The sequence below is a fragment of the Camelus ferus genome, chromosome 3, assembly GCF_009834535.1.
Source record: "Camelus ferus isolate YT-003-E chromosome 3, BCGSAC_Cfer_1.0, whole genome shotgun sequence".
Classification (NCBI taxonomy): domain Eukaryota; kingdom Metazoa; phylum Chordata; class Mammalia; order Artiodactyla; family Camelidae; genus Camelus; species Camelus ferus.
In genome coordinates this window covers 109,480,447-109,506,646 of record NC_045698.1, presented here as the reverse complement: position 1 = coordinate 109,506,646, position 26,200 = coordinate 109,480,447, and the positions used below count along the sequence as shown (strand labels likewise).

General features: G+C 38.0%; 1 protein-coding gene across 4 annotated transcripts in view; it reads left to right on the top strand.

Annotated features, from left to right (window-relative positions):
* Positions 1 to 26,200, top strand: part of GEMIN5 (gem nuclear organelle associated protein 5) — a 40,624-nt gene continuing 14,424 nt past the window's right edge. For 2 of the 4 annotated variants that reach the window (XM_006194858.3, XM_032477182.1), the window contains exons 1-18: positions 1 to 253; positions 965 to 1,125; positions 1,852 to 2,033; positions 4,845 to 4,996; positions 5,210 to 5,326; positions 6,763 to 6,895; positions 7,984 to 8,149; positions 8,957 to 9,169; positions 10,357 to 10,442; positions 13,529 to 13,611; positions 14,855 to 14,991; positions 16,293 to 16,366; positions 16,998 to 17,179; positions 20,434 to 20,573; positions 21,590 to 21,761; positions 23,829 to 24,056; positions 25,491 to 25,604; positions 25,987 to 26,109. In XM_006194858.3, coding sequence (XP_006194920.1) covers positions 88 to 253; positions 965 to 1,125; positions 1,852 to 2,033; positions 4,845 to 4,996; positions 5,210 to 5,326; positions 6,763 to 6,895; positions 7,984 to 8,149; positions 8,957 to 9,169; positions 10,357 to 10,442; positions 13,529 to 13,611; positions 14,855 to 14,991; positions 16,293 to 16,366; positions 16,998 to 17,179; positions 20,434 to 20,573; positions 21,590 to 21,761; positions 23,829 to 24,056; positions 25,491 to 25,604; positions 25,987 to 26,109 — 2,629 coding nt within the window. In that variant the 5' untranslated portion in view covers positions 1 to 87. Of the gene's footprint in view, positions 254 to 964; positions 1,126 to 1,851; positions 2,034 to 4,844; positions 4,997 to 5,206; positions 5,327 to 6,762; positions 6,896 to 7,983; positions 8,150 to 8,956; positions 9,170 to 10,356; positions 10,443 to 13,528; positions 13,612 to 14,854; positions 14,992 to 16,292; positions 16,367 to 16,997; positions 17,180 to 20,433; positions 20,574 to 21,589; positions 21,762 to 23,828; positions 24,057 to 25,490; positions 25,605 to 25,986; positions 26,110 to 26,200 lie in introns of all 4 variants that reach the window. The other 2 variants (XM_006194857.3, XM_014567855.2) reach the window with 1 other exon arrangement.

Here is a 26,200-nt window from a genome sequence, read left to right as displayed (position 1 = left end):
CAACTCCGCCCCCCTCCCGGCTACGGCGTGAGGCTACTAACGGTCTGCCACAGAGGTTGCTTCCCTCGTCCCTGGTTGCCGGTGATCATGGGGCAGGAGCCGCGTGTGCTGCCGCCCTCCCCTAACTGGTACTGTGCCCGATGCAGCGATGCAGTGCCCGGGGGCCTCTTCGGTTTCGCCGCGCGGACCTCCGTCTTCCTTGTCCGCGTGGGCCCGGGCGCGGACGCGATCCCGGGGACGCCCCCATTTCGAGGTAATTCCCCCACTTCTTAGCCCCAGCCTTCCTGCACTTCTTGCGTTCCCCCGGGGAGCCGAGTGTGCGTCTCCAGACACCCCTCTCTCTATAGATGGGGAAACTGAGGCTTGGGCAGGGAGAAGGGTCTGCTCAGTCATCTAAACTGAGTCGCGTCCCGGTCTCCAAGGTTGAGCTCTACACCACGCTGTGGCTGAGCGATCCCGCCTCCTGGCGCGCTCACGTGGATCCGCGGACTTACTGCAAAGTTACGCCTGTCTAATCTCAGTCATTTGTAACATCTAGGCCTTCCTCCCCAGCCGCGTGTGTGTGGGCCCCTGAGAGCCTCCCTGGGGTTGGGGGCTGCCTACAACTCCAGGCCCTAAGCGAGATCCTGCCAAATACTCTATTCCTAGAGACTTCTGGCCAGATCTAAGTAAGAATCCCTTTTACATTGTTCACTTGAGCTGCTCCTCAGCCTGAGAACTAGGCACTTCAAGGGATATAAACAGCATTTTATAGTTGAAAAGACCTAGGCCCAAGAGGATAAAATGACTTGTCTGAAGTCACGTGACAGAGCCAATACCAGAACTTTGGGTTTCGGATCATGAGTCCCTGGATATTTTTGTCATACCGTTGGATAAGTTAGATCCCACAAACCATTTAACAATAGTATGATTCTACCAGAAATCTTAGGTAGCACTTTAACCTGGAGTCTGGTTTTGCTTTAAGTCATAGGGGAGTTGGTGGGACACACCGAAAGGGTCTCTGGCTTCACCTTTTCTCATCACCCGGGTCAATACAACCTCTGCGCCACCAGCTCGGACGACGGGACTGTGAAAATCTGGGATGTAGAGACAAAAACAGTTGTAACGGAACATGCACTCCATCAGGTACCATGGCTTACTGGTTTCTCAGACCATAATTGTGTATCTGTGCCAGGCTTCTCTTGCGTCAAGTATAGTTTTGCTAGTTCATCTGTGCAAGGTAACTTTTATTACTGTGTTAGCTCATTAGATAAGAAGCTCTATATTGTAAGGTACCTCAAAACTTTTTTGGAAGGAAATGCATATAGACCAGAGGTCAGCAAACTGTACTGTTGCCTGCTTTTACAAATTATTTTATTGGAATACAACCACCATCTTCAGTTAAGTGCTGTCTACAATTTTAAGTCCTGGCTGCTTGCATGCTACAACAGCAGAGTTGAGTAGTTGCAGCAGAGACAATATGGCCCACACAGACTAAGATACTTACTCTCTGGTTCCTTACCTGAAAAAGACTCTTGATGTACACTACAAATGAATGAAACTTGTTGCCAAACTACATGATTAATTGATACACCCGCCTTTTAAGAGAATGTAGGAAAGGAAAGGACTCACTTAATCTTAGTTAAGAATTTTGCATTAATCTATCAAAGGAAAAATTTTGGTTCTTTGATTCCCAGTAGGCTAAATCCTCCTATCACTTGGTGATAATGTCTTATTGCTACACAAGTGGTCCTAACGGTATTTATTAAGTACCTAGATAATGTGCCTAGCTTTATTTATACAAGTTAAAAACTAAGTAAAAATTTAGCCTTGACAAATGAAAAGCCAATACATTTTTGTTTTGTTTTAAAGCATACAATATCAGCATTGCACTGGTCTCCTCGAGTAAAGGATTTAATAGTATCTGGAGATGAAAAGGGAGTAGTTTTCTGTTACTGGCTTAACAGAAATGACAGCCAGCACCTCTTTATTGAACCCAGGACAATTTTATGTCTTACTTGCTCACCTCATCATGAAGATTTAATAGCCATTGGGTAAGTCCTGTGTCATCTGTATGATTTATTTTTGTTTATGACCTTATTTTGCATTTGCTTTACCTTCTATCCCTTTATTCTTTAGAGGAAACCGGTTATAGGTGTTAACCACTCTCCCTGCATTATTTGTTCCTGTAACCTCCAGGTCCTCACTATCTCTCCCACTCTCTCTAGTTTCCATGATACTGCACTTTCCATGATACTGCACTTCATATCTGGTTTCTTCAGTCAACCTCCAAATATCAGAAATGTCCTCTCTCACCTTTTTTTCCCCTCCATATTTAACCTTGGTATAACATTTACTTCCAGGGTGTCACATGACTCAGCTCTGTCTCTGGTTCTCAGCTCTCCCACTAGATTGGGAACGTGATCTGGTATTGGGATCTGTCTCCCCAGTGATCACCAAGGTTGTGTCACATAAACTGGCTGGGTGGGCATACCCCTCTCCTTCACCACTCCATTTACTTTTCTCCCAAAGATGTCCATTCACTCTAGTTTGAAGACTAGACACAAACACAGAATGCTGGAGGAGAAAGTCCAACCAGAGTTGATTCAAAAGACCAAGGGGTGAGGTAACTAAACATGGAGACAACTTTTCCACGAAGTTCGTTGTGAAAATGTGCATAGACATGAAGCCAGAGGAGGTGTATGGGGGTCAAGGGAGTATTAAATGGAAGATAACAAAGGCATGTTTTTATGCTGATGGAAATGAGACAGAAGAGGGAGAGCTTGTTGCAGGCGTAAACAGTGAAATACAGGAGTGATACTGAGAAGCCAAGAGGGAACTGGATCCAGATTACAAGTAGAAAGAACAGTTGAGAATATGGAAATAGGGGCAAGTAGGTTGGTCAATCTGTTTGGAAGCGGGGGAGGGTGTTTGATTCTGACAGCTTCTGATTTTCTTAGTGAGACACAAGTCAAGAGAGATGGAGTCAAGTTCAGGGTAGGGAAGGAGCTGGATGCAGGATGAAGGTATGAAAACAGTCATCTTGGAGAACAGGAAAATGAACTTACTGAGGGAGAGTGCAGGTCCAGTGGTCGCTGTTGAGTGCCAAGCTAGGGATCATGGTTATGAATTCTAAGTAAACTACTCAAAGTGATTGAGAAAGAAGATGGTTGGATTCAACCAGGTTTGGGGTTTTGTAGCATAAATACCCCTGGGGGGTGGGGACAAAGGAGATAAGGGTGTTTTTTAAGGACTAATTATAATGATGGATCATGAAATCCTTGCTGCATGGATATAAGGACAGGAAGACAGATGTGGGTGAGTAACAGTGCAAATGGAAGGGGTTCTGTGGATCGGTGGTCTCTTTGAAGTGGGAGCCTTGTTGCCATGGGATACAAGAGAGGGGGAGCAGAAAGGGTGGTAGGCAGGGGCAGAAGAAGGTTGAATCAAACTGACCTTGAAAGATGAGCAGGAATTCACAAGAAGAGTTTTTCAGGTAGAAGACAGACACAGGATTGGATTAGAACGATTTGTTTTCAGAGGTTCTTCAAAACTGATTATTCCATGAAGTCTTGACTGAAATTGCAAAACACCTTGATCATATGACTGATTAGGTTGTATCGATTGATGGTTTTCAAAGTCCATGTCTTCAAAGATTTGATATAGTCTATGATTTGATTTTTTTTAATAAAGCTATAATGGAAAAAGAAATGTTTTAATAAAAGGAGAAAGACAAAGAAAGCTATAGTGGTGTTTTTCCCAGTAGGATTGTCAAGTATGTAGGAAATATAAATAGGTACACCTACTTTGGAGAGGAGTTTTACACTTTCTAGTAAAGCAAATATATATATATCAAAACTTCCTGGCAGTTCTATTACTAGGCATCAAACCTGAAATTGTATTGTGCATAAGATTATTAATAGCAGCATTTTTTATTTGTAATAGTAAAAAATGGAAGCCCTTCAAAAGGGAAATGAATAACTAAACATGTAGTGTATTGATGCAATGGAGTATTATACCACAGTATAAATGATTGGGAGCTAAAGTTATATGTGTCAGCTTGGATGGCTCTCAAACAGAATGAGTATAAAAAGCAAGCTACAGAAAAGTAGACTTCATGATACCATTTAAATGAAGCTTTTAAATATACAAAGTAATTCTGGATCTTGTTTAGGAATATACATAAAGAAAGGCTAGGAATGATAGAACACAAAATTCATGAATACCAGTTTACCTCTGGGGAAGAAAGGAGGAGAGAAGTTTGATGGGAGTGGGATATACAGAGGACTTTAACTGTATTGGTAATTTTTCTTATGCTGATTGGTGGATCCTTCTTTATCTGAAATACATCATCATTTAAAAAAAGTTTTAGAAGTTTTAGAATTTCTCGGTTTCTTCTGAATTCAAAAAACAACAGCCTGGGAATATCCAGATGTAGACGTTAGAGTTCTGCAGCCTTTGTTAGAAAAGTAAGATCATTTGTAAAAATGAAGGGTTTTTATTTTTTTAGTGTATTAGGAAAAATTCATCTCCAATTAGGGGAATTGCTGGGCCCCTGTAACAACTATTTTTTTGTAAGTTCCCCTTTGAGCACAAGCAGACTCCACTGTTTGACCTCGTGCCAGGCAATGTGTACAGTATAACTCAGTGCCAAGAGTTTGATCATGGGGGAGGGTTTAAAAAACAACAATATGAAATAAGCACTTTGGTTTTAAAAGGACAAAAACAAAGACTGTTTCTTGCCCTCTTCCTCCCCACCTCAAATGCACTTAAATTTTAGAAATGCACAGTAATTCCTACAGTGAAATATTTACTAGGGAGACTGTCTTCATTTTTCAATAATATCTCCAACTCTTGCTTTTCAGCTACAAGGATGGCATAGTGGTTATAATTGACATCAGTAAGAAAGGAGAAGTTATTCACAGGCTTCGAGGCCATGATGATGAGATCCACTCCATAGCCTGGTGTCCCCTGCCTGGTGAAGATTGTTTATCCATAAATCAAGAGGAAAATTCAGGTAGAGATGATTTAAGAGGGTTCAGTATTCTCTAGACCTGAAGAACAAAGTGGGTAGAATAGTATCATTTGAATTACATTTAAAACTTCAGCTGTTACAGATCAGATCTAAGAAAGCAATAACTAAGGTTTGGGAGCTCTTGCAAACTAATGTTTCTTTGATAAGCACATGTTTAATTCAAATTAAAAACAAAATTACCATCTATCCTAGAAGAACCTGAAATTCCCAATGGGAAAGTTACAGCACAAACTCCAGTAGCAAAAGGCTGCTATTTAGCCACTGGAAGCAAAGACCAGACCATTCGAATCTGGAGCTGCTCTAGAGGCCGAGGTAAGAGTCATGTTTGATGTTCTTTTGTGATATAATCTGTATCAATCCAGTAGAAGTGGAAGCAGAAGCTTTTTTATTATCTTGTTACCCTGAGAGTGTGTCATCTGTCAGAAAGTAGTTCTTCACTTTTCTATCCAGAAAGTTGCTTCCCCCAGTTTAGCCTGGGCTGGAGCGCTCTGTGCTCTGCACATCTGGCTTTGGTGTTGGAGATGAGAGTTTCTAATCATGCATAGAAGAGTCACTGTTTGGCATGGAGGGCAAGATGTTTGTTATGAGAATGGGAATGTCGGAACATGGCAAGGCCTGGACCACAGGAATGGGAAAGCACTCTAGAGCTAGACCTTTTAATAGACAAATGCAGAATAAATAATACACACCCAATATAGAAGTACACGTTAAAACGAAAAAGTTCAGTTTACCCAAATTACAGAGATGCTCAGTCATATAACTTTCCCAAGCTTCTCTTTGAACAAAACTTTGCCCTTAAATTTATAGATTGAGAGGCACTCCAGATAGAATGAATGCTACCTTTATTGTAAAAATCTAGCCTTTATCTTTATAGCAATATTCTTTCCTCAGTTTATTTAAAACCGTAGAAGTTTATTTCCTCTTTGTGCAAATGCATTAGTGCATATAAAGCAGGTAGCACAGTGCTTGGCACATAGTAAGGGTTCAGTCTGTGCTCACTAGTTGTATAATAATAATATAACAGTGGTTGGAAAGCAGAATTTTTTAAGATTTATGCCCTGTTTTTTCGACATACTTTGGCTGATATTCCCAAGTGGGGACAACATCAGGCTAGAAATCCATCCAGAAGGGTAACCTCTAAACTTACGGATGTCTAGTACAATGGCCATCAGCTGTGGTCATGCCGCAGAATTAGCTGGAGATGCCTAGGCCCACTTCAAATCTAGTGAATCACAACGTCTAGGGGTGGGGCCCTGGCATATATATGTATTTTCAGAAGTGCCGCAGTGGTTCTGATATGCAATATGGACTAAGAAGCATTGATTAGTAGCATGTCAGGCGTGGAGGACTTCCCTGCTGCAACGTATTGACTGCCTAATTTGTCCCCTTTGTTGGATTTCTCACCAATTGGAAGGATTCCTATCCTCTGTCCTTCCAGCTTTGAAGAATCTTGTGTTGTGTTACCAGTTGGATTCTCAATCCCAGTTGGAAACTCATTTTCTTAGACAAACAATATGCTTAATGTTTAAGTTGCCAAGACAGCCTGTAAAAGCTTGTAAGACCTAAATTAGCTAGGCTGTACTAACCACTGTGTATGTGCTAGTATGTTTCCATTGAGAAAATGAGGCCTAATTCTAGAAACCAAAGTAACAAACTTTTAAGCCACAGACTGTATTGTGAACTGCTGGTGACTTCTTGCACGTACTTTCACTGTCTTGACTGTCCACGGACCTTCTTTTAATCTGCAGGGGTGATGATGTTGAAATTGCCCTCTCTAAAGAGAAGAGGAGGGGGTATAGACCCAACTGTTAAGGAGCGCCTTTGGTTGACACTCCATTGGCCCAAGGATCAGCCAACACAGCTGGTATCCAGCTGTTTTGGGTAAGTCTTTTTTTTTGGCCATGCTCACTGACATTCTGTCTTCCTCTCTAGCCTTAGGAATTCCTAGGCTTCTCTTTGTAGACACAGAAGATGGAGAAAGCAATAGCTGAGGATTATATTATGTTGGGCCATTTGAAACAGGAAAATCATAGAACTAATACCTGTGCTGTCTAATAACAGAGTTGTGAGAAGGTCAAATAAGTATGGCTTAATAGTTAACAGTGTGGACTCAGAAGTCAGGCAGAACACTTTCTGAATCAGTCTGTTACTTGCCTGCTATGTGTCCATGAGTGTGACCCTTCCCTTTTCTGAGCTTCAAATGACTTCACATAAAAAAGGGGGAGGTTATAGTGTTTCCAGTCTCTTAGGATGATTATGGCCATTCATTAAGCAAAATTTATTGAGCACCGGTTTCTAGTTGATTGAGATGATAAGTGAATTTAAAAAATATTTTTTGTATCGAAGTATAGTTGATTTACAATGTTGTGTTAGTTTCTGGTTTGGTAAGTGCGTTTAACAGAGAAGGACCCTGCTTTTTAAAAGGGGTAATATAGGTAAAGCATATAGAAATCTCCAAAAATGTTAGTCACGGCCCTACTACACCCACTGCTCCAAAAACCGTTAGAAAAATCTGTTCAAAAAGCAGTCCAGGGAAGGGTATATAGCTCGGTGGTAGAGTGCATGACTGGTTTGCACAAAGTCTTGGGTTCAACCCCCAGTACCTCTCTTAAAATAAATAAATAAATAAATAATTACCCTCAAAAAAGAATTTAAAAAATAAATTCAAAAAAGACTTAAAAAAAAAAGTAGTCCAGTATATTTGAGTGATTCAAAAAGAAAGTACATATAATAAAAAGTACCTTTCCCACCCGTCTTCTCGAGCTGCTTGGTTCTCCTCCCTATAGGCAAGTGACTCATTTTTGTGTGTGTTCTTCCAGAGATATTTTGTGCATATTTCAGAATATATAATTTTTCTCTCCTTAAAGGAAGAATGAACATAAATTATTTTGCAGCCAAGGGCCCCAAATCACTTATTTTCAGATTGCTTGTGAAAGAAAACTAACCTAATGCTTGGTTTTCCTTCACAGAGGTGAACTGCTGCTCTGGGATCTCACTCAGTCTTGGAGACGGAAATATACCCTCTTCAGCGCTTCATCAGAAGGGCAAAATCATTCAAGAATTGTGTTTAATTTATGTCCTCTACAAACCGAGGATGACAAACAGCTGCTGCTTTCCACGTCAATGGACAGAGATGTAAGAACAGCTTGTTTTGCATTCAGCATTGTTGAGCACTGATTTATGACTCCAATGGGAGTAGAGGACTTTTCCAAAGCATGCATCAGCTCTCACACCTGACCTTACCTCCAGTTCCAATTGAGAGTTACTGTTACTATTCAGCACTAAAAACATCATCAGGAGAGAAATAAGGGAAAGGTTAGGAGCCACCAAGATGCCTTTATGTTAAAGTAAATATCATAAGTAAGACTAGATACGTCCATGGGGGATGTATGAGATCGTCATGGTATAGCTTTAAAATACACTTATCTGTAGTTTAACCATCTGCTCTTCATGAAATCTCTGTGGTAGAGAACTGACTTTATTTAAGAGACCTTACTATTTTGCAATTAAGCTAGGCTTGTTTGGTGTACTTTTCCTCCTAAGCCCATGTGTTAATTAAGAGACAGTTACAAACTTAGCAGTCCTCTTCTACTGGGTATGATAACATATTTAGCTTTTTGAGATAAGAACGCTGATTCTTCCATTGTCCTGAAGCCATCTTCTTTCTTATTTAGAGTTTGGCAAATGAGAAGGTTACCAATGCTGTAATAGAATAGAATGGAAAGGCCACTGAACTCTTAATTTTGTGACCCTCAATTCACTTGACATCTCAGGGAATAAATGTATTCTGAGATCCCTTTGAAGACACTTTTTCCAATTCCTACTGAAATAGTTAAATCACATTATCCTAATGCACTTTTTGAGCCCATCCTATTTATATTGTTGATTCTTTTTCTTCTTTCTGTGATCTTTATAAAGGCCCTAACCCTTAATCTTTTACAGGTAAAATGTTGGGACATGGCCACCCTAGAGTGCTGCTGGACCCTGCCTTCCCTTGGAGGGTTTGCCTACAGTCTGGCTTTCTCTCCTGTGGACACAGGCTGTTTGGCCATAGGCGTTGGGGATGGCATGATCCGCATCTGGAATACACTCTCCATAAAGAACAACTATGATGTGAAAAATTTTTGGCAGGGTGTCAAGTCCAAGGTTACAGCGGTAAGGATGCTTTCTTTGAGCTTGTGATGAACATTTTTCAAAAAAGTAATTCTCTTTTAGAGAATACTTGTTCATATACTTGAACTACTGGAAACTGAAAAACTTCTTCAAGGGTATTTTCAATGAAGCTTGAAACTAGGAAAGCAGAAGGACCCTCTCTAACTAAACCCATTACCTCCTAATTCAGAAATCTGGCTTTGTAAAATTTAGGCTTTGTTCAAGTCACTCTGTTTTCTAATAGTAAGAAATTGGAAATAACCTCAAAGTACATTCATACGAGATACATTAAGTTATAACCACACATTGGAACGGTATCAGACTATTAAAAGTGATAATGTTGATCTTTCTTTGATATGGGAATATGTTAATGATTCATGAAAAATGCAAATTACATAACCTTTAATGAAAAAGAATATGAAAAGGAATATATGTATACATATGTATGGCTGGGACATTATGTTGTACATCAGAAATTGACACGTTGTAACTGACTACTTCAATTTAAAAAATATTCAAAGGGAAGTTTGAAAAAACTAAAACACATGGAGCTATTTGCCTGTCCCCCCCCAAATGCAAATTACCAAACATGGAATGCAGATTACAAAATAATAATATGTATAATTTTTTTGTTTTTCTCCAAATCGAAATCTCTGTTGTGGCTGTTTAGTCTCAAAAAAAAAAAATGTTTGTGGTTTAAAAAGAAAACCACAGTACAGAAATGTAGAAAACAAAAGATGTTTCCAACCCCACCCTCAACTCCATTCTCCCCTGTCCATCATCCAGAGAACCACAATGGACAGTTTGTGGTGTATCTTTCCAACTTTTCTTAGTTATTAATAGAATCAGTTTCTAAATTTTTCTGGTATCTTGTTATCCCCACTCAACATTGTATCATACACATCATTTAAATGTTTGAACCTATTTTTGTTTCTTTCAATTGTATTTTCAAAACTTTATTCACAAAAAGATGTCTGGAAAGATACAAAATTGTCAATGGGGTGCTTTGGATGGTGAGATTACTGGTGACTTTTACTTTGTTTTTAATATTTCTTTGTTTCTCTCTTTTAAATGAATTTGTTACTTTTAAAATTAGAAGACACCAAGAGCAAGAAAGTTTTCCAGTTGAACACTTGAAGAATAACCTAAGGCTTCCCTTAACACTGCCCTTTCACCATATTTTTTTGTAGCTGTGCTGGCACCCAACCAAGGAAGGCTGCTTAGCTTTTGGAACTGACGATGGAAAAGTGGGATTGTACGACACCTACTCCAGCAAGTAAGAAACGGATGATTGTTATTTAGCCCATTGGCCAAAATGTCAGTGACGGAGTTAATTTTGAGATGACAAACCCGGGTGTACGTCATAATAGGCCTGGGAAACATCTGTAAGATTCTGACTCTGAGACTGAGGCTTAATATTTTAAAACTTTGAAGTTTTTCAGGTGATGTTGGTTCAGCACATCTGACCTGTGCGAACCACTGTTATAAAACATTTGCTTTTGTTTTCCCTCGATGTTTTTGTACAAAAGTTTTTCGGCATCCAAGAATGTTAAAAGCCTGGAACAGAGAACACCTCTGTACCTTCCATCTAGATTCACCAGTTGTTAACATTTTGCCATACTTGCTTTATTTGTGTGCACTTCTGAAAATTAACAGTAATCCATGATATGACCTAATATCCAGAGCATATACAGACTTCCTCAGTTAAGCCCTATTTTTCCTAGCTATTTTTTTTCAAACCTCTTTTCAGCCAGGGTTTACATATTGTGTTTTGTTATATCTCTTTTGTCTCTTGCTCTAGAACAGTGCCCTCACTGCTTTCCATAACACTGCCTTTTCAGTTTGAAGATTTCAGATAAGTTGTTTTGTAGCATATTCTACATTTTGGACTTGTCTAGTGATTTCTTTGTGGTGACTTCTAACTCATTTCACTATTCCCTATATTTCTTATAAACTGGAAGCTATGCCTAGAGCCACACTGTCCATTACACTAGTCTTTAGTCACAAGTGACTACTGAGATGCGCTGTGAGTATAAAATACACTCCAGCGTTCAAAGACTTAGTCCCCAAAAAAGAATGTAAAATGCTTCAATAATTATTTATTTTAAATATATTTTAAAAGATAATACTTTTTATACACTGAGCTAAATAAAATATTAAAATTGAATTTCACTTGTTTCTTTTACTTCTGTTAACATGACTACTAGGAAACATTAAGATGCAGGCGTGGCTCATGATTATGGCTCACAGTATAAATTTGGACACAGCCTATTCTAGATGCTTGCTTAGATTCCAGACCTGCACTGTTCAGTTTGGAAGCCACTGGCCACATGTAGCTATTTATACTTAAAGTAATTAAAATGTAGTAAAATTAGAAATTCAGTTCCTAGTCACATGAGCCACATTTCTAGTGCTCAAGGGCCATATCTGGCTAAGGGCTACTTTATCAGACAGCACTATTCTAGACCATGGATTGGAGAACCATGGCCCAAGAGTTAAAAATAGTTTTATCTTTTAAAATAATTGAAAAAAATCAAAAGAATATTTAACTATATATGAACATTAAATAAAAATTCATATTTGTGTCCATAAATAAAGTTTGATTAGAGCCTGGCTACATTCATTTCTTTACACCTTGCCTGAGGCTGCTTTCATGCTACCACAGCAGACTATCTGATCCTTATAAGTTTGCCGACTCCTGTTCTAGAACATTAGCTTCTAAGTGAGAATCAATTATACCATGGAGCTAACCTCTTTATATGCAGCTTTTTAGGGACTTATGTATAATCTACACACAGTTAACTATTTTTCTGTGTTTTTAATTTTTTTTAGGCTATACTATTTCAAAGAAATAATCTAAGAAAATAAAACTATATGTCAATTTAAATAGCTCTGTGTCAACTTATCATTTACAACTCTTTTTCATGGGAATGGATTTAAACTCACTAGGTCAAGTTTAAGAGTAGCTGCCCAGAAACTGCAGATTTGAGGTTTTCTGCATTATAAAGCAGGTCCAAAACATCTGGGTAAAAGAGACCCAGATGCTAGCCCCAGGGTTTACAGCCAGCTGTGAAGTCTTGAGAGCAAGGTGCTGAAATCTACTGAATTGCAGTTTATTTATTTGAGAGAAGGATCCTGGACTTTCTTCACTCTCCCTCTCCTTTATACCTTGCCTTATTCCAACAAAGATTTGAGCCAGCTGAGTTGCACTAAATGAACTTCACATTTTTTTCTACACTGATTCTGCTAATAGCTTCATAAAACTGGCCGTTCAACTATGAGTCCAAAATATCCTCCTTCTAGGATTTTTATTTCCTTAAAACTTTCATCTATGTTTTGTTTGTTTTGTTTTTTAATTAAAGAGACATACCGCGTGTTATCTGGGGGGAAAAAGTAGCTCTGTGTCATCACACGATTGCTGATAAATCCTAGTAAATCACTCTCTTCTGCTTATAAACTGGATGTTCAACTCGATACCAGCAAAGATACATAGTAGGAGAAAGGACATTGCTATGGATATTTTAGGCGTTCAGCCAGAACTGCTTATTTTATTTCTTTTAGTCAAAATAAATTTGGTTTATTGTCTAGAATGATAATAATAACTGTTAGAAGTCAATAGCTAGTTCAGTTGTGGGTTCTGGAATCCTGGAATTCTAAAATCATACAAACAGTATAGTAATATGTTAAAGGTAATAACCACACTGCCCCGTACCGCTATACTGCATATCGTTAATCACAACAGCCTCAAATGCAGCCTGAAAAGCAAGATTTCTTTAAGAAAGAAATCAAAAACTTTAAAATCTATCGACTTTAAAATCTTAATTTAAGAATATAATGTTAATGACAAGCTAAGCTGAAAATGACTTCTAGTGTTTTACCTGAACATAGGGTGGACACATTTACATGCTGATAATATATGCTCAGCAGTAACTTTAGTTCTGGCCTGCACAACTTGCAATTTCTGTCTTGTCTTATTTTTGTCTAGTTGTGATAGCCTTTACACAGGTATATAACTATAGTAATATTAGAGTATTTGACATTTAAGTGAAGTGGGCAGCTCAGAGGAAGAGGGAAATGATCCTAAACTGGCCAGTTTTGAAGGGGAGGGTGGGTTAATAACATTTTTATCTGTGTAATGTATGTTTGGGACTTAGTTATTTTGTTAGTAGATATCATTACATGGTATTATTGTTTAAGTGTTTGCTTCTTTGCAATCGTTTATTTGGAGAAGCTACTGTTAAATTATTTTTCTTTAGTATCAGCAACTAAGTTTGTAACATGGACTTTTTTGAAAAAGATGGACTGTTTTCCACCGTGTCTTCTTGTTTAAATCTTTCTGTTTGTAACTCCCCTTCCACCTAGACCTCCACAGATTTCTAGCACATATCATAAGAAGACTGTGTACACATTAGCCTGGGGGCCACCTGTACCCCCTACAGCACTCGGTAAGTGTCTGAGTCATTCTCTTTCAGTTTTAATCTGGGGATATTCAAGCTGGAAAGAGTCATAAATATTCTAGCGCAGTGACTGCTTATGCGAGCTGCTGTGTCCCCAGGGGTCCATGAGGGCAGTTGTAGCAGGTGATAACATTCACCCAGAATAAGCCTCTCCAGACTCCAAATTAAAGCATTATTTAGTCTCTTTGAGCTGAATTTTTTCATAGTGAATGCAGTTATTTCATGCTGGGCCCTGATACCCAGTCAAATAGTTTTCACTAAAATTTGCTATCACTTTAATTTTACCAGATTTATAATGTCATTTCACTGCACTAATGGAATAATGATCATCTGTTCTCACCTACAGTTAAAGCAAACTTAGAATTTCTTGAATGATCTCCTCTTGCCTTTGACTGTACTCTGACCCTCTTCCTCTTCTAGCCCCTCAGCTTTGTCTTTCTCTTTTTACTCCTACAGTGGTAGGTCTTGCAGAGTATCTTTTTTTTTTTTTAACATTTTTTATTGATTTATAATCATTTTACAATGTTGTGTCAAATTCAGAATATCTTTTAAAATGAGTGTATTCAGCAAAAGTCTTTGGTAATCTTTCCTTAACCATCTATAATGAGACATCTAAGTTTCCATAATAGGTGCAGAACATGGGACGGTGTAAATCATTAGAACTCAAGCAGCATTGCAGTTGTAGCTCATTTATTCATTCATTCAACAAATGTTGATCCCTGATTTGTGCCAGGCATAGATCCAGCAGTGGTGAAAATAAAACTTGCCCTTACAGAAACCCAACAGAACCAGTGTTTGCTTCTTAAAAATCAAGATGATTACTGTAATACCTAAGAAATCATTGCTTTGAGAACACTTTTTACAGTTAGTCATAGGAAGTCCCGCAGCTCCATATTTTTAAATGCCCAAAGAGTACTTGTTTCTGGAAGAAAAGACAAATTCTCAAAAACTTTGAGCACAGGTTTTCTGATGCCAGCTTTGGCACCCCTGCTATTTTGAGTAGCAGAAGAATGTTTAAAGCATTATAAATATTAATGTATAATTAATACACCTTTTTTTACTTTTGCTCCCAACAATTGTGATAAGATGCAAAGGACAGTGACTTTATTCCAATGTATTCATACAATTCTTTTTTAAACATCTCATAGTATGGTATGGTCGTACTAGAGTGACAAATAGCTAAGCTGGTGAAGTACAAAACTGATGAGCTTTGTTTTCTTATCTCATGTAGGAGGAGAAGGAGACAGACCATCACTCACCTTATACAGCTGTGGAGGAGAGGGGATTGTCTTACAGCACAACCCCTGGAAACTCAGTGGAGAGGCCTTTGACATCAACAAACTCATCAGGGACACCAATTCAATCACAGTGAGTTCTTGTGGTCTGAAGTCTGCCCTTGATCTCTGCCTCTTCTTGGTTTCCCATCTTGTATAATAAATGCCATGAAGAGAGGTATCCATTATGCTCAGTCAGATTCCTTAGATGTTCTTAAAAGGCTCAGTGAATTTGTGAGTTATAACACTTATCTAAGAAGTCTTTATCCTTGAGTAAAGCAGAGAACTTAACCCCCAAAAAAGTTTGTCTCTAATGCAGTGGTGATTTATTACAAACTTTCAGATCTTGAATATAAAGCATGCTTTTCAGGCCAGCCACTTCCTCCAGAGTGAGGCCTTGGTGAAAAATAACTTTATAAAATGGTATCCAGGTGCAGCTGCAAAAGGTATTTTGCTCAAGACAGACCTGTCATTTTGTTTTTAATATTTTAGTGAAATAATTACATATTGACACAAAGCTGCAAAAATAATAGAAATAATTTCTTTATATCTTTGACCCAGATTCCCACGGGTAGTCATATTATCTTTACCATTCTATCAGTATATCTGTATGCCAGAACTGTCTGTTTAAGTAAAACCATAAGTGTTGAGATTTCCTTACTCTTTGAAATGAGCATTTTGTATTGTTGGTCATCATTTTTGTATGGCTAGCATAAAATTAACATTTAATCATAAACTGAATTGTTTTCATTGACTATATCCTTCATCGTCTTAAACATTATGTGAATGTTAACATTCAACAATGAATGAAAGAGACAAAATTCCTGTTCCTAACAAGCTTTTTGGTTTTGTGGCAGTTAAATATATGGATTGGAAGTTCATACAAGGAGTTTGGGCTAGAAATAGGAATTTGGAATCTCTTTACGTGAATGGTAGCTAAAGACTCTATGGGCATGTATGAGGTGGTCTGAAGAGAAATCAGAAAAGAAGAAACCCCAAGCAGCCTTGGGGAACACAAAACAAAAAGTTAGGAAAAAAGAAAAATCCTGGACAAGAAACAGAAAGGATAGGAAGAAAACAAGGGTAGTGTGTATGACTTCTGTTAAGGTGACTATGACCCCCATATTATCAAAGCCAGTGGACATGATTCATGCTTTACTGTGGGATAAAAATCACTTAAATTAAGTTCTTTTCGCATCATTAGACACTGTAGACGTTTAGTATTTACTGGCCTCTTTTGGCGAATTATGTAGATTATTTATAAGAATGGCTGTTGTATAATTAGAACATTTTTAAACTAGGAATTTTTTTTCTCACACTGTCATCACTGATTCGTAAGATGTGTGGTGAGAGGAACAATGTTTTCAGTCAAGATTGGTTTGTTTTGCTTTCTAGTACAAATTGCCAGTACACACAGAGATCAGCTGGAAAGCAGATGGCAAAATCATGGCTCTTGGCAATGAAGATGGGTATGTGTTTGTTTTTTTTCAAAAACAAAAAAACTTGGTAATTGCACATGTATTTGATCACAGGCGAGTGCTGTCTGTAATGTCAGTTGGGGAAGCATATTTGTATTTGATATTCTGACTTATCCTTGACATCCTTAAATGACTCAGGAGCTCTCTGCATCTTTAAGAACTGCAAAATAGGTTAAATTTTTTCAGCTCAAAGAAAATGTGTTTGCCTATTCTGTGTTTTGGTTATTGTATGCTTCCAGAATGCTCATCTCCTGAATTTAACTGCCTAAACCTCCCTTCATTTCTTTAAAGTAAGCCTAAACAGAAATGCTTTTTAGGCGTGCCCTTTCCAGTGTTGATCATAGTAACACAGTCCTCATTGGTTTATTAATTCTTTTAGCTTCTCCCTAGCACCATTTATTGTAAGACACAACTTTCCAGAGATTGTTGAGATTTTTTTAAGCTGTTTGAAAGAGCCACCTTTGTACCTGTTTCTTTGCAGGAGAGTGACCTTTGCAATTTAGATAATGTTATCCTCTTCATGTCACCTTTCTTTGATTGATGGACTGAGGGAGACACCTGTTTATATTGGACTGTAATTTGAGCATCCATCTTTCTTATGTTGGTGTGTTTCTTATTCCAGATCAATAGAAATATTCAGGGTTCCTAACTTGAAACTGATCTGCACCATCCAGCAGCATCACAAGCTTGTGAATACTATTAGCTGGCATCATGAGCACGGCAGCCAGCCAGAGCTGAGCTATCTGATGGCCTCTGGGTCCAACAATGCAGTCATTTATGTGCACAACCTGCAGACTGTCATAGGTAACTTTGGTTTCTTTCCATACTGGGGGTGGTATATGTGTTCAGCTACTTTTTGTTCAGTCTCTGTACCTTTCTCCTTTCTTTTTGCTATTAAAATAAATACCATTCTTAATAATTTTGTCTTTCAAGAGTCATGTATCCACCTTATTTAGAATACAACAAAAATTTCAAACGTGACAAAAATGTTTACTTAGAAAGTGAAAAGTTCTTCCCACAGTCACATCCCTCAGTAATAACCAGTGTGATTACTTTGCTGCATGTTTTCTCCAGATTTTTTTAAGGATAGTTATTGCCAAGTCACTCTTCAAAAAGACTGCGCCAGTCTATACCCCATTCCATCAGTGTTTGAGTATTTGATGCACATAACACACACCCCATTCCCATGTGTGACGACATTTAATTCTCACAATCCTAGGAGGTAAGTTTTGTTATCCTCATTTTCCTGATGAAATTGAGGCCCAGGAAGGCTAGCTCCCTTCCTTAAGTCCCACAGCTAGCATATAATAACACCTAGACTCACGACCCACACTGACTAACGGCAGAGTCTGCATGTGTTCTGGTAACTACTGGTCCCTGCCTGGTAGCTTGATCTTTTTCATATTTTCATAAGGAGTCAAACTTCTCTGAACCTCCTCAGCATCTAGAAGAACATGAATGGCCAGAAAAGCCTTTTTTTTTTTTTAATGTGAAGGGAAGTACAATTACTTTTTTCCTAATATGAAGAAATTATAATGTGACACTAACCTGTTGTCAAAGTGCTACAGAGTATGGGCTGTCAACCATGGTGAAAACAGCTGACATCTTAAACTTCTATAGCACTAATTTCCAGTAGTTTCCTGAGAATCCTTATTTGTAACAAAAACTTTTTGATTCTAGCAATGACTCTCTCAAGTTAAAAGTAATATGGAGAAGCTATTAATGTATACACAGACTTTTCTAACAATAAATAGTAGGCAGTTTGTAATTAATGACCATATACATTAGAAAGCTCATCCTGGTCCTATGATTATTATTGGGATTCCAAATTAAACATCTGCTTTGGCAAAGGGCATTAACTTAATTTTTTTAATTGAAGTATAGTTGATTTACAATATTATGTTAGTTCCAAGTATACAACACAGTGATTTTAATATTTTTATAGATTATATACACTTACAGTAATTATAAAGTAATGTGTATTTCCCTGTGCTGTACAGTCTATCCTTTCTGTTTATTTTATATAGTAGTTTGTATCTCTCAATCCTCTTCCCCTATCTTGCCCCCACCTTCCCTCTCCCCACTGATAACTACTAGTTTGTTCTCCGTCTCTATGAGTCTGTTCCCGTTTTATTATATTAATTTGTTTTATTTTTAGATTCTACATATAAGTGAAAACATAAAGCATTTCTTTTTCTGTCTGACTTATTTTACTAAGCATGATACCCTCTAGGTCTGTCCACATTGTTGCAAATGGCAGAATTAACTTCTTTCTTATGCCTGAGTATTCCATTGTGTATATATACACCACATCTTCTTTATCCATTCACCTGTTGGTGAACACTTATGTTGCTTCCATGTTTTGGCTATTGTAAGTAATGCTGCCATTAACATTGGAGTGCATGTATCTTTTCAAATTAGTATTTTTGTTTTCTTCGGATACATACCCAGGAGTGGAACTGCTGGGTCTACTTTTAGTTTTTTGAGGACCCTCCATACTGTTTTCCACAGTGGCTGCACCAGTTTACATTCCTACCAATAGTGTACTAAGATTATTTTTTTCTCCACATCCTTGCCAGCATGTGGCGTGTGTTCTTTTTCATGATAGCTAACATGTGTGAGGTGGTATCTCATTGTTGTTTTTATTTGCATTTCTCTGATGATTAGTGATGTTGAGCATCTTTTCATGTTCCTGTTGGCCATCTGTACTTCTTGTTTGGAAATGTCTGTTCATCTATTCAGGTCTTCTGACCATTTTTTCATTGGTTTGTTTTTTGGGTTTGGGTTCTTGATTGTTTTTTGTTGTTGTTGTTTTGACATTGAATTGTATGAACTGTTTATATATTTTGGATATTAACTTATTGGTCATATCATTTGCAAATATTTTCTCCCATTCTATAGATCTTTTCATTTTGTCAGTGGTTTCCTTTGCTTTGCAAAACCTTTTACGTTTGAGTCCCATTTCCTTATTTTTGCTTTTGTTTCTTTTGCCTTAAGGAACACATCCAAAAAATACTGCTATGATTTATGTCAAAAAGTGTTCTCTTCTAGGAGTTTTATGGCTTCAGGTCTTACATTTAGTTCTTTAATCCATTTTGAGTTTATTTTTGTATATGCTGTGAGAAAAGGTTCTAAATTAATTCTTCCACATGTAGCTGTCCAGTTGTCCCAGCACCACTTATTGAAGAGCATTAACTTAATTATTAAGAGCAGTACAGGTATTTGGTGTAATGCTATCATCCTAGTTTGTTTTTCATTTCATGTCTACTGAAAAATAGAAAATGGCCAGAGTCTATTTCATTTTATTTTTACCTTCTTATATTTAAATAATTCAGACCTAGAGGAAAGTTGCAAGAATAGTACAGAGAACTTCCATATTACCCTTTCACAGAGTCAACAAAAACATTCTGTCATATTTGCTTTGTTCTATGTGTGTATATGTACGCATTTTTTCCAAGCTGTTTGTGTCCCATATCACTTAATATTTATGTATTTTGGAAAAATTAGGATACTCCCTTACATAACCACAATTCCATTGTAAACTTCAGTTAATTGAATACAATAGTTTGATCTACCATCCTTAATTCTAGTTTTTTCAACTGATCCAGTATTGTCTTTCATATCTAGAACAGTCTCTCACCCTTTTTTTTTTTTATCTTACTTTTTTTTTTTTTTTTTTTGAAGAGTACTGGCCAGTTATTTTGTAGATGTCCCCTCAACTTGATTTGGTCTCATACTTTCTCACAAGCAGATTCAGGTTACACATTTTTAGCTAGAGTACCATATACGTGATGCTACCTCCCTCTTGGTATCACATCCAAAGGTATCATTCTCATTTTGACGCCTTTTAGAAAGAAAGGATGATAGTTAACATTTCTTGCATCAACCTCATGTACCAGGCACTGTGAATGTGCCCACACTAAACAGTATTGCCCACTGAAAGTTACACAGAAAAGCACACGGCAAAATCTTCATTCCTGCCATGTTCCTTCATACCCTCCTTTATGTCTTTCTGTTGTTGTTAGTGGTAGAAATGACATCGTTCTCTTGTCTTTTAGAGAGCAATTCTGAATCTCCGGTGACCATTACAGAGCCCTACCGGACCCTCTCAGGGCACACAGCCAAGATTACCAGTCTGGCATGGAGCCCACATCATGATGGAAGGCTGGTATCTGCTTCCTATGATGGTACAGCTCAGGTACTGTTGCATCCTTGATTCTGTGGGTTCTTCACTATGTACTTTAACTTAAACTGGTTCCTCTTTTCCCCTAGTTTTGGGTGTACTCCTTCCCTCACCATTATCTTGAATGGAAGGAGATTTTCTGAGCTCTAAAGGGCATTTTAGTTTATTCCACCTATGTAGGCCCTTGGCAAGCTAAGATTGTTTTTTGGTTTTTTTATTGTTTTACTTAGATGAAAGGATAAGTATTGATAGGAACTAGCTAAATTCTAATACTTTTAAAGATTTCATTCTGACTTACTGTCATTATGATGGACTAAAGTTGATGTGAAAAGTACTCTCCCCTATTCCAATACAGAATGGTAACAATAAATTATGAAAACAATTTCTAATAATAAATTGTTAAGTCAGAAATCTCCAAATTCTAAAAAATAAAGATGAGATGCCAAGCCAGAGATATAAGGTGAGTTTCGGATATCAGAACCAGAATAGACTTTAGGAGCTGGGGATCTAATTATCTGTGATGGATGTCTGTTTCAGTGTTCAGTGATAATTAGCTTTGTGCACAGAGCTAAGAGCCATGAAGGGCTGCCTTTTGTGAAATGGAGACTGGAGTAATTCAGGAAACTGATCATTTGCCCAGGGACATGGGGACAAAAGAATCAACTGTAAGAAATTAGAATCCTAAGAATGCATCACATATGTAGGAGTAGGCTCTCAATTAGAATTCTCTTCACAGTATCAGAATCCCCAGCCCAAAAATTAATGTACAATATTGGTTCAGGACAGTGAAATCCATAGGGTACCACTGAAGCTCACTGAAAGTCATCCCCATGGGAATGCTTCTACATCCCAGAGCACATAAGCCTCCAACAGGAAAAGCATTCTTGAAACTGAACTCCTAAGAGAAAATTACAAATCACAAGAGGAAATAAGAGTACAATAGATTTCTCAAAGTTTTTTCCAAAAGCTTGCCCCACCCAAAAAAAAAAAAAAATAGACCATTTATTCTCCTGTGTGACTTTTGGTTTTAGGTGTGGGATACTCTCCAGGAAGAGCCTCTATGCAATTTCCGAGGACATCGAGGTCGACTGTTTTGTGTGGTGTGGTCCCCACTGGATCCAGACTGCATCTACTCAGGGGCAGATGACTTCTGTGTGTACAAATGGCTCACTTCCATGCAAGAACATTCCCGGCCTCCTCAAGGTCAGTTAGAAGGTGGAGCCCATAAAGGCTTGCCTAATTCCTTTTCTCTCTCCTTCAGTAACTGAGTTGATCAGGGAGTCAAGCAAGGAAGACACTCATGCTGGGCAGCAGAAGAGTATGGTAAGGGTTGGAAGCCTAAGCACGGATGGCAGCCATGAGGGGCCTGAGGACAACACCCAGAGTAACAAGTATCCCTAGCGCCCACATCGTGCATTCTAAATGCCATTCCCCCTTAAAAGGGACCGGCCAGGGCTCCTCGGAGAAATGGCTGGTTCCAGATTAGCTTAGGAAAAATACGAGGTAAGCCTGCAGCGTCATCTTATGCCACAAAAAAGAAGGCACTCAAAGAACTAAGCTACCTCAAAATGACAAGTCAGCCTGAAGGGGCTGGCTTCCCAAATGTGGGACAGTTTGAACTTGAAAACAGTTAACAGGAGAATTCCATTTCTGGCTACAGAAGATTAACTGGTAGCAGATTTGCCCACCTACCACAAATAGCTAGAAAACTAGACAGTGTATAAACACCAGAAATGTTCCCAAAGAAATGAAATGATGTATCCACAGAAAGACTTGTAAAAGCTTTATCTGTAATTGCCACAAACTGGAAACAAACTAAGTATATATTAGCTGGTAAGTAAACTGTGGTATATCCATATGGTAGAACTCTACTCAGCAATAATATAGAGTATGAAATATAAATCATGTGAAATTCTTAAGTAGGCAAAACAAAGTAATTGCCTAGGGCTTGGGGACAGGGTTTGTTGTACTACAAAAAGGCATGAGGGAACATTCTGAAGTAATAAAAACATTTTATTTTATTTATGGTCGAGGGTTACCTGACTACACCTTTGTCTAAACTCATAAAAGTGTTAAAAAATGAGTATATTTTCTTGTATTAAATTATACCTCAATAGAGATGACTTTAAAAAAGCAAAGGATAAATAACTTGTAAAACAAAAAATAAGTAACAGTGATATATTAAGGATCTTGTGGTGGCTCACAGTGAAAGAGAATGTGACAATGAATGTATGTATGTTCATGTATAACAAAAATTGTGCTCTACACTGGAATTTGACACAACATTGTAAAATGACTGTAACTAAATTTTTAAAATGTTTAAAAAAAACAGTAATACATTAAAACATAAAATAGGAATCCATGAGTCCATACTGATAAAAATAAATGGAGGTATAAATAAATGGGGAGAAGCAAAAGCTCTTTACAGTAGAATGCCAACTAATGTAGAATGAATGATGAAAGAGAAAACTGCCATTTGGCAGTCACCAGAGTTACAATTTTTAGTCATGAAACCTCAATGGATAGTAAAATTAGTGAATGCAAATACTTAGTAATTATAAAAGGGAAACAGTTTTCTAAGGGAGAAACCCTCCCAAGCCCCATAATCAAAGTACATAACCAAATAATGAGACAAATGGAAATTATGTGCTACTTCATAGGTTGCACTGAGGTGAGAAGAGAGCCTCACTTCTGTGTATTACAGCTGAAAATGCATAACCAAAATCTAATCACGAAAAACATAATGCAGTCCCAGATCGAGGGAAATTTGACAAAACAACTATCCTGTAATCTTCCAGAGTTTCTATTCCTGCAAGTCAAAGGAAACTGAGCCTGTTTCAGGCTAAAGGAAACTAGAGAAACACAACAAGCCAGTGCAATGTGTAATCCTGGGTTGATTCCTTTTGCTATAAAAGACATTCTTGGTACAACTGGCAGAACTTGAATGACATATGTGAATTAGGTAGTAGTCATGTGTCATGGTTAATTTCCTGATTTTAATGGCAATGCTGTGGTGATGTAGGAGAATTCCCTGTTTGTAGGATACACACTGAAGTATTCAGGGGTAATTGGGCATCGTGTTTATAGTTAATGAAATACCAAAAGGTTTTGGTTTGGTTAATATTTTGATAATATAAGAATTCATGGGAGGGAAGGGATAGGGTAAAAATGTTACCAAAAAGAGTACAAAGCTTTTGGAGATTATCCCCTAATCTTTTAACCAAGAATACATATTTTAATATATCCTTTTCTTAACTGCGATTCCTATAGGCAAGAAAAGTATTGAATTAGAGAAAAAAAGGCTCTCTCAGCCTAAGCCAAAACCAAAAAAGAAGAAAAAGCCCACCTCGAGAGTGCCTATAAAGCAGGAATTGTGTGACCGGAATGAAGACGAGGGCGTGAAAGAGAGCTCGGGCCCTGTTGAGAACGGCGTGTCGGACCAGGAGACCGAGGAGGAAGCCCGGGAGCCAGAGCTACCCTGTGCTGTCACCTCAGCCGGTATATGGCCAGATCCCACGTTTCACTCACTCCCTAGGACTTAACAGTCACAGCCAGGAAACTAGGCCAGGTCCTTGCTCAGTGTGAAACTTCTCTACCTCTGACCTCGTTTTCCCAGCTCCTTAACTTAGGTGGTGTCCTTTGTGCCCTCAGAAGCTGCATTAGTTTTTTTAAAAGATTTATTTAAGCCTCAAAATAATACCTTTGAAATATTAAGGGGCCTCTAATGGATGACTGGGATGGAAATAGTGAAGTTCTATAAAGAAAACTTCTCATCAACGTGGGCAGGGTAAGACCGTGGGACAAAGTGAAGCTAAAGCAGTGTGTACATAGAAACTTCCATGGGGAAAACTTAACAATGTGACCGTATCTGCCACGTTCATTGAAAGAAACCACCGCCCCTTACAAATGTCTGACCTGGAAGCTACCACCACCACTTTGGGAACTTGGAAGTTCTCGTTCCTCCTACTTGGATTTGTACCTGTTTTTTTTTCCTGGAAAATAACTATGAAATGTGATTAGGTTCTTCCAGTCTGTTAAGCTATAGTGTTAGTTCTCAGATTTCTCACAAAACAAGTTTTTTAGGGTCCCATCACTAATTTCTAATAATGAGATTTGAAAAGAAAAAACTGTAACTGGATAAAGTTTTAGCACTTTACTTCTTTTATATATTTGCCTTAAAGCTCTGGTGCCTGCTACTTGTTAAAATGAATGATTAAATACTAAACAATATAAATGGAATGACTCACGTTTAATTCCAAAACAACATTTTGATGTGACAATTTAAAATGGCCAAAATAAATGGTATAGAGGCATCCCTGACCGTCTCCATCCCAAGAGATGGCCATTGGGACCCATGGTTTGGGTAAATAAAGATCTAAAAGCTTAATGGATTTATTTTTTAGACTCATCAGAATACATCTTTATCACAGAATGGCTGCATAAAATGTCCTTTACCCCTATAAGTCAGCAACTTGGTTTTTTGTTTTTTAAGTTCATGGTTGTGTACAACTCAGGATTGTGACTCCATATCCCATACACTTACTATTTGTAAAGTTGTTACTTACTTGTGTAATTAAATATGCAGTTAGTACTCTGTCATCACCTAACTATGTAAGAAGTCCTTTGCCACTGGAGCCAAATGTGGAAACTCTTGGGCCCATGGTATAAAGCTGTGGAGGCTAGAAGCTTATAACTTTTCCTTAGGTCAATTAGTCAGAGTTCTAAGTAATAAACTTAGATCCCCCAGAACACAGTTTGTGAGGTGGAGAAAGGGAGGCTACCTGGGCCTCCTTCCTAAAGTGTTGTATCTCATTTTGGGGGTAATAGATAAAAATCGTATCTTTAAGCCTGGTATAGCTCTTAATTTTTAAAAAGAACTAGATTCCACATTGTTCTCATCCAAACTTTTTTTTCTTTTTCCCCATGGTGTAGTTTCTAAAGAACCAATTAGCTGCACTCCAGTTTCTGTAGGTTTTGAAAAGTCAAAAGTCACCATTAATAACAAAGTCACTTTACTGAAAAAGGAGCTACCTAAAGAGAAGTCAGGTTGGTATCTAATAATTAAAATATTTTGTTAAACCATCCTCACATATTACATGCAAAGGAAAACTCAGGAATGTATGGCTTTTGTTTTTGTTTCAGTTTTTAAATATTTTTAAGTGTTTTGGCTATGTTTACATTTGGGGTCTATTTTTAGTACTTGAGGAACTGTCATTTTGCAGTTGATGTTGCTTGTTCACAGGGACATGTTTGTGTGTATTGTGAACATTACACACACCTAATTTAATTTGAAAGCTTCTTTGTAAGAGTGGGAACTTTCTCTGCCTAGCAGTATCCCTCCAGTAGGTTACATTTACACAGTGGGCATTCAGTTTTGTGTTTCCGATCAGGTCCTTTTCAGACAGTCGGTACCCTTACTGTATTTCAGAAGCCTTAATGAAGAAGCGAAAAGCTCGTTCCATCCTTCCACTGAGTACGAGCCTGGACCACAGATCCAAAGAGGAGATTCATCAGGACTGTTTGGTGTTAGCCACTGCAAAACACTCCAAAGGTACAAAAAATACACTTTCTTGGCCCATCCATAGTCTTCTAGGAATTGGCACATAAGAGGTGCCAACAAAATAAATAAATGAATGAGTGGA